The sequence below is a fragment of the Choristoneura fumiferana genome, chromosome 12 (genome assembly GCF_025370935.1).
Source record: "Choristoneura fumiferana chromosome 12, NRCan_CFum_1, whole genome shotgun sequence".
Lineage (NCBI taxonomy): Eukaryota > Metazoa > Arthropoda > Insecta > Lepidoptera > Tortricidae > Choristoneura > Choristoneura fumiferana.
Genome location: NC_133483.1, coordinates 2984845 through 2994047, shown reverse-complemented (window position 1 = coordinate 2994047; position 9203 = coordinate 2984845). Strand labels below are relative to the sequence as shown.

Genomic DNA, 9203 nt, shown 5'->3' with positions numbered 1-9203 from the left:
ACCAAGTGAGAATGGAGTTGTGACAGCGTGTCACTAGCACTGGAAGAAAATGATCTATGAGTTGTTTAACCTGTGGTCATGAGAATTGTCATGACTTGTTTATCTTTATACAGACTACCTCAGATTATGAGATAAATTATGAGAGCATAGTTAGTTAATCTATGAGATGGAATGATCAACTTCAACTTCAACTTTTTGCTTAATGGGATGGAATGATTATTGAATAACTATACCAAGGATTTTTTTTGAGTACCTATTAGACTTGTCTTGTCTGTATGTTTTGAAGGCACACTTCTAGGTAAAATAATAGTTATGATTAAAAAGCCCCATAAAGATTTATTTATTTCTGTATATTTTTATTTCTGTTATCATCTAGTGACCAGAACAAATGCACAAGAAAATCTACTTGGGCTTCTAAAACTATTCCTGTATTCCTGTAGGTAAGTACGTAACTTAGGTAGGTGTTCTGTCTTGCCTTCTTTAGACTCAATACATTAAAAATCTAAATAGAAAACAGTAAATAAAAGGCTCACCCATTTCCGGACCAAAGCGGTGAATATTCATAATTAAATTTTGCCTTTTTGGACATAATTTATCACAACTTTTCACACTTCAAATGGTCATTTCGAAAGGTAAAACCACAATCTGTTTTTCAAATTAAATTAATATAATAAAACCTTATTACGGGTAATAATTCAATCAATTTTCCCTCGCTCTCGATGTTTTCTTTCTTTGATAAGGAAAATTGTTTACGTTACTTTTACTTTGACGTAGCGTAGCATATATTTGTTAGCCAATCACAATTAAATTTAGCCACTTACAAGTTTCCGATTGGTTAATTGGTTGAATACTTGACAATAGCTTTAGTTGTCAAAATTGCGTTTAGTTCCTCCGGGAGACACTCTCCCGGCCCGGATAATACCTTAGATAATACCGATATGGCAATAACAAGTTTGTTTTTTGTGTTCTCGCCCATAGAAACTATATTAGATTCTATGGGCGTGTACTCGAGAAACAGGGTCGGTATTTCCATCTCGGTATTATCCGGGCTGGAAAAAAACGTCACCCGTTTCCATTGAATATTTTTTTATGGCAATGAGCCCCTTCGTTATTTTATTGGTTGGGCAACTGGGTCCTACAGAATGAGCGGCCAATTTAAAAATATAAGTGGTCAAGTGCAACTTTACTCGGACTTCGGACAAACCGCGCACTTAAGTATAGCTTTATGTGCTCGTAATATATAGAAGTTGTTAAAGTTTTCAATCCTTGATTATTGAGTCCTTGATTATTTAAAAGATGATAACGGTATTGTTTTTTTAATCAGGGTTATTTTTGCATTTGGCTTATTATTCTCATAAAAAACTGAAATTAATGTTTTGGGAACTTTTCCTGTCATGATTTTTAATGACACCCTGGGAATTTAGTTTTGATGGAATTGTTTTCATTTCAGAATATTTCCATAGGTAGGTAGGTAGCGATCAGAAGAAACCGATTTGAGGAAATAAAAAATAAATACAAATTCTATGTTTATTTTATTACATAATTTTGCCCCAGCTCAACCTCATACATTTAATAATTGCAGTAGGAATTAGACGGCGCCGACGGCGGGTTATTCATAACTTTTTCTAATACAATCGCCAAACAAGCTTGGGCATGGGACCTTCGAGATACATTTCTGAAAAAATATTAAATCGACAGCGACAAATGCCTCTCATACGTGCCATTGGCACGGTTGACCTAATTTTTTCACGGAGTTATTCGGGTTGCCATAGCCTGCCATAGCTCATTACTGGAGTCATGGTAACAGTTTACTCTACTCTGTGGGGACATTATATTATGTGTCCGAGGGTTATGTTGACTTATCGAGGCGGAAAAATATTACATTGTGGTTTTTAATAAATAAGATACATTTATAAGGGCGTTGGGCTATGTTATTTGCTTCCATTGAAAATGAAACGTTCTTTCAGCCATGTCATTCGCTAGTCCTGCCGCTAAGCGGCAGTGCTTTTGCTGTCGTGTTTCTGTGAGGATAAGCTAAAAAATATTATGACACATGATGAAGTAACTAGAGCGTTGTGTAAATCATCTGCTGACCTTGGTGTTGTGGGTGTCTATGGGCGGTGGTGTTCTGTTCACTAACTGTCAGTTAACTCGCTCGTTTGTTCGCCACGCTATGGTCGTAAATTATGAAACTATCAGTTAGCCTTTGAAGTTTTGTCCGACTATAAGGGCAAAGACCCCCACAATATCCAGAGCTATGTTCGGCCTCTCGCTCAGTTCCGCGTCCAGGATGTCTCATCTGTTTCTGTCGACCTTGCCATTGGTAATAATAAAAAATATGAACAAATAATATAACTAGAAAATATGAAACTTAAGGGATATAACAACCAGTAAAAAAAAAAAAATGACGACTCGAAATTAATCGACAGTAATATACATACGACCTGATAATTCTGCCTCTTATGGCAAATTACTCGAGGCATCATTTACCAGTGAACTAAAACAATTACTTACCCGGAACCTTATAATAGACGATACGATTATGCAAGAAATGTGTATTCATGTAGTTCCTCCACCTCCACACTGTAAGAACATACACAAATTACAGAAACCCATGTATCGCCACCATCACACTATGCTGACACGTTTCGAACTCAACCAGAGCTCATCTTCAGAGCAACACAGCAGCCGTTCATCTCATCATGCTATCAGATGTTAAACTCGGTAGCGGGTGGGCAAAGTAATTGTTTTATAGTACTTACATCGATATATATCTCCGCAAAGTAACGCTTGGTTCGATAAATTGTCAATAACCAGGTCGTGCGTCATTGTCGTGCATTGCGGATCGACAAATACTAGGTCGTATTTTATTTTAACCGCACCAACCAACCAAACTTGAGTTCAACGGTGCCTGAGGGATATTTGGTCTGACGCGTGTGAATAGTTTTGCCGCGATATGGCCCAAGGCGTTTGCTTCCTGGAGGTAACGTATTTTATGGGAAAGTTTTAACTTTGTAACGGCCCAGAACGCATGAGAGACGGTATAAGTATTTATTTGTTTTGTTTAAAAAAATATATAACAAAAAATTGAGCCGTCTACAAAAAACCACGAATAGTAGATTGTACAACAAGAGCATAAAACAAGCCATTTTACCCGTGGCGTTCATATAGCTACCCGTGCCGGTACAGCGAGGGTGAATAGACATGTCGAGGGGGAAACGGGTTTATTGCTCGAGTTTTACACTGCTTTTTACATCGATGGAGAGGAAATTAAATAGTATCAGTGTAAACAATTTTTCACTTATTAAGTACCTACCTTTTATTTTTGATGCATTATATTTATTTCGTTTTATTGATTTTAATTGGTTTTTATTTCTATATAAATTAAAGGTTATTAAAAAAACTATGCAGACTTTTTCGTTGGGGCCTGTTGAGACCTTATTACCTTTATGGTCTTAGATGAAGATTTTATTTTATGCACTAGAGCATAAAAAGCCATTTTACGTCGCCTAGATCCAGCATAAACACGAACTTTACGAGCATGAGAAGGGAAAAATAATTTTCTACCAGTCTGAAGTCGGTGCCTCAGCACAAGCCGGCAGGAGTGGACCTATAGTCCTCACCTACATACTATTTTATATTGGGCATCAATCACTCCTGCTGGCTCGTGCTGAGGCACCGACTTCAGACTGGTAGAAAATTATTTTCATGGTTTTTGTAGTCGGTTAAATTTTTTTATAATAATTTTTTTTTTCACGCTTTTTAGTTTAAATAATCTAAGATAAAATATTTTAATGTCAACTGCTCGTTACCTTTTACGAAAGATTGCTTTTTCCCAAGCAGAGACGTTAATTATTGAGGAGTCCTGGACAGTCCTGGAAGGTACTTAACCACCCGTTCTTTTTCACCATATTATTATGCATTACGAGGAGCATGAATTGCTAAGAAACTGTGTTAAAGTAATTGAAATCCATCCCGTGAAATACTTGTTATTTTATTGAGTAGTAACTCCGGTGGTCAACTGTGGTCTTCATTATCAGTTCCACTTCACCAAATGTTGATTTTCAAGAGCAAATGCATGAGTTACTACTAAATATATCCAAATTACCGCAGGTGTCCCTTAAATATATTATATTATATTTTAATTTAATTATTTATTTTTAAAGTGAACAACAACACAACAACACACTGACAATTGAATATTCTGTGAATATTACCAGCGTCAACCTGTTGCCGTTATTAATATCGAGCAAAAACGGCAAAAAAACACGTTTGCTGCATGGGAGCGCCCTTAAATATTTATTTTATTATGTTTTTAGTATTTGTTGTTATAGCGGCAACAGAAATACATCATCTGTGAAAATTTCAACTGTCTAGCTATCACGGTTCATGAGATACAGCCTGGTGACAGACGGACGGACCGCGAAGTCTTAGTAAAGGGTCCCGTTTTTATCCTTTGGGTACGGGACCCTAAAAAAGGCCGCGAGGATCAAAGAAACATATAAGTACCTACACTCAAAAAACATTAAGCAGCCTTCGGGCAATCGGGTAAAAATCGGCACCCACCCCAACCTAACCTACGAGTAACCCTATTCCGACATTCAATTACAGACAGTACAAACTAACCAAACTGAAATATATATACGGAGTATAAATTAACTCCGTCCCAATTTTGATGAGGGATCACAAATACCTTCATGCACACGGCTAGGGGAAAGTCAATTTGGCAAACTGTGAATTAGTTTACAGGTAATTTATCTGACGCGTAAGTTACTCGAAATATGTGGGAGCAATTCGAGCTTTCGACGCTGGAAAAGTTCGGTGAATTAGATGGAGTTTTGGAACAAGAGCTGGTTCACATTAGTCAGTTTTACCACTAGTCTAGTACTAATCATGTAACAGGGTGGAGTCTTTGGGCTGACATCCCATACTTTTTTTAAGGTATATATACCTATTGAAATTGATTATAAAAGGTTCCGCCGTGGACGTGAATCAGTTTGCTCGACTGTATACCACTTTGGTTTTATCACAGGTCGACTTTTTATGGCAGAAAAATGCGTTACTCATACCACTGTACCGTGGAGACGGGGTTGAAGTTATGTGGGACAGGCCTCCCCTCAACCTCCTTGCCTTGAACGGATAGGGGGACCCCTATAGGTTCCGATATTTTTTCTATACTGCTCAGCGGATGCCCTGGGACGCACCAGGACAGGGGGAGGGCAGGGAGTTGACATCAGGACACCATTGGTCTTGCTGCTCACACTACAAGATGGCAGTACAACCTGAACGGCGCCATACAAAGCAGTGTATCAATATTTTAATAGGTAAACTTATCGGACCCGACCCTGCTGTACCCCTAGTGTAAGTTTTCGGTTACAAAATACGTCTCGATCGCGTTCGCGTAAAATCTCAATTTGTATGGAAACACGAACATCGCAAACGTTCCGCTAGAGGCGCTGTTCGTGTTTCCATATAAATTGAGATTTTAACGCGAAAACTTACACTAAGGGCACTGAAATCGAGGCTGAAGTCCGATATTGTGACTACGCCTCCTATTTAAGTTTTATCGGATCGCTTATGTGCACAAAGGTTTACTAATATTTCGGCGAAAATTATTCAGCAAACTATCAGCTCCCCAACTATTTATCCCATATTTTTATTTAGGCGAAATGTTATTTCCCAACTCAACATTTCGCACTGATATCATTTCCCAACCAATGATTTGATAAATTATTATTATGCAAATTATTACCCGGGATTTTTTTAAGATGACATATGTTTTGGTCAAATGTATACCTATTGATTGGCATACCTTACCTTAGCAACATATTGAATGGCATCCAACCTAGGTACTTTCCTAGTGTCAGTTATCCTGGTTGCTATAAAAATAAAAACCTAACATCGATGGCTAAGCGGGAGCGAAGCGGAGCGTAGCGATAGTAAAACACATATCGTCGCTTATACAACCAGTAACACGTAATGGCCACAATCTAAAATCTGCCGAATGGTATATTTTTGACTTACGCCCTATTTGTTGTACCTATAATAAGCGGCAAAATGTTAATATGCAGCCGACACATTTGTAGCTCTGGTAGTAAACCCTGATTTAGACTATAAAAAGCACTTATGAATGTGAAAAAAATCTACCATATAGTCGTCCGGACTAAAACATCTTAAATAAATACCGCTCTTCCCTTGCATGTTTTCAATAAATCATGGTAAACCTAAGTATTCACTTTACTATTGGTGTTCAAAGTTTTCTTATTAATTTCCTCGGTCGTTAAGGAACCGTACAAACGCATTTCTGGATTAAATCACGTTGTTCGTACCTACAACAATGTTCTTGAATCGTAGTGGGTACTATACGGCTTCAGCCACCATTTGAGAGCAACTCACAGATAGATTTCTCTGCTTTTATTTATGTAATCCGTCTATAATAATTAATAAATAAATCATCATCATTGTGATAATCATCATCAGCCAGAAGACGTCCACTGCTGAACAAAGGCCTCCCCTTAGAACGTCACAATGCAATTCTCACGATGTCGACAGTCCACATCGTGGGAGGCCTGCCAACGCTTCGTCTTCCGGTTCGCGGTCGCCGCTCGAGAACTTTTCTCCCCCAACTGTTATCTGTTTTTCGAACGATGTGGGCAGCCCGTTGCCACTTCAACTTGCATATTTTTACAGCTATGTCATGTTATGTAATAAATAAATATCATGGGACAGTTAATTAATACACCTTTGGCCTCATCAGGTGAGATAAGGGTCAATCACGGATCAGTTATTATAAATGAACCTAAAAGAAAAAAAATTACACCAATTAACCTAATCTCAAACTAAGTAACTTTTGTAGGTAAGTAGGTCTATATATTGAGACCCTGAGAAAAACATGTTATAGTTTTTGTCCCGTAAAATAGCACAGTTCCTGCAGGATAGCTGTAAGAAAATTCCTGGAAAAAGTTAGTTTGCAATACTTATAATTTCAACTTGCGTTTATAGGAACGCTTCATTTACCTCGCCTCGCTCCGCTCAGCTGTTTCCACCAGAGATGTGCTGAGCGAGGATGTGTAAATGAAGCGTTTCTATTGGTTAATGAAAAACACATCCTCGCACATTATTGGTGGAAACGCTGCTTTGGTGGAACGGAGCTTAATGCAGTGCCCTTAGTGTAAGTTTTCGGTCACAAAATACGTCTCGATCGCGTTCGAAAATCTCGATTTGTAAGGACACACGAACATTGCAAACGTTCCGTTAGAGGCGCTGTTCGTGTTTCATTCAATACAAATTGAGATTTTAACGCGAAAGCGATCGAGACGTATTTTGTAACCGAAAACTTACACTAAGGGTACAGCTGTATCTTTTGAATTATTAAATCGATAGTAAAATTTTCATACATCGTGTGTCATTGTCACTTTGGCCGTTGTAATTAGTAGTAGATATTAGTAATCTGTGGTTGTAACAACAAATTAAGTCTTTGTGTATATACCTGTTTTATGTACCTGTGCTATGTGTTGGTGTGCAAAAGAGTTTGTATTGTAGGTATTGTATTAAAAAAAGTAAAGGTTTACCATAAATGGTGTAATATATTATAAATAATAATAATAATAATAATAAATTCATTTATTTCGGGCAACTTGGCCCATACAATAAATACCTTACAGACTAACATACATAATTATAATCAATATTTAAAACTAATTTGGAGACAAAACGGCGTGACCCCGTTGAGTCACCATCCCCGACGTCGCATTCATCTGCGGCATGGTGCCCCGGTACCGCCGGAACACGACGTCTTTCGGCCAGAAGGCAGCACTCGCGATGGTCCCCATCAGCAGCCGCGGCACGCGCACCACAAACGAGCTGAAGTGCACGTAGTGGCGCGACTGCAGCTGGAACACCTTCAGCGTGTATCCGCTCTTCCGGCGGACGTATTCCACCACATCTGCAACTGCGACGGTGTGATGCAGACGCGACACATACAGTGCCGTATTCGGTGTGGCCGCCCTCTGCCCGGAGCCTGGATCCGGTTCAGCAGAGCCACACAGACTCTTACAAGGTTTCTTGCGAGCCTTGCTTTTCTTGCTTTTTTTTTTTTGGGCGGCGGGGCGGCGGGCGGAACACGAGGCTCAGGCCTCTCACGTTGCACCGGCGGTCGTTTCGACTCGAAACTTGATGCCGCTGAATCGGCATCTGCTTCCAGTCGATTGTTTACATTAGAATTCGACGCATCAACAGGTGACCGAGTTACCGGGGCACTATTATGGTGGTGGTGGACAGAACTATTGCAGTATGGTGGAGAGAAATATTACAAAATTAGACTAATTTGGCTGACTTTTCTACATACATCGTTTTACTTAATTAACCCTCAAATTGACAAAATTGAAAAAAGTTCATGATTCAAGCCTCGTCGGTACCTTATAGTCCAAAAAATTCTACATTAAAAAAATGCAAAAAGATAGTCTTGAATCATGGTCGCTGTGGTGTAGACTATCAATTTAAGGGTTAATAAAAAGCGACGACGGAAAATCGACGGGTCTCTTCTCTGACTCAACTCCGTATGTGAAATTGGAATACATAAGTAATATACTTATTTTAGAATGTGTATCTAAAATGGTTATTGTTAGACACCCGTGAAAATATAAATAAAACCTTAGCAGATCAATCGTTAAAGATACTTACTTGTGAATAAGGGTTTCAATGATTTTAAAAGACCTATTCAACGATACCTCGCACTGTAGGGTTAGTCGAGAAAAAAAAATCACCCCCACTTTACGTTTATGGGACGTAAACGAAAAAAAATTTTGTAGTTTTTTTTTACTTTACCACTTTGTCGGCGTGACTGATAATATGTATATTCATGCCAAATTACAGCTTTCTACTACTAACGGTCTCTGAGCTTAGCTGCGGACAGACCGACAGACAGACAGACGGACAGACATGGCGAAATTATAAGGGTTCCTAGTTGACTACGGAACCCTAAAAAACCGGTTGTATCACTTGCGTGGGTGAGTTGTAGGAACCTGCTCATTATTCATATTTATTTTCATCCCTAATCTTTCCAGCGTGAGTGTTATCTAGGTGCTTACACGAAAATATGGCACCGATGACATATTTCAGAAGCACATTTATCTTCATCTATATATAAGAATCCGATGCAATTTGCTAGCGTGACTTGCGTAGAAAGGAGCGAAATTAAAAAG

General features: G+C 38.7%; 1 protein-coding gene across 1 annotated transcript in view; it reads right to left on the bottom strand.

The window, feature by feature from the left end:
* The window catches only part of MFS9 (major facilitator superfamily transporter 9), a 43891-nt gene extending 43111 nt beyond the window's left edge, over nucleotides 1-780 (bottom strand). Inside the window, exon 1 of the mRNA XM_074094941.1 lies at nucleotides 534-780. Within this exon, the coding sequence (XP_073951042.1) occupies nucleotides 534-589 (56 nt within the window). The 5' untranslated portion in view covers nucleotides 590-780. The remainder of the gene's footprint in view (nucleotides 1-533) is intronic.
* Between the last annotated feature and the right edge of the window lie 8423 nt (nucleotides 781-9203).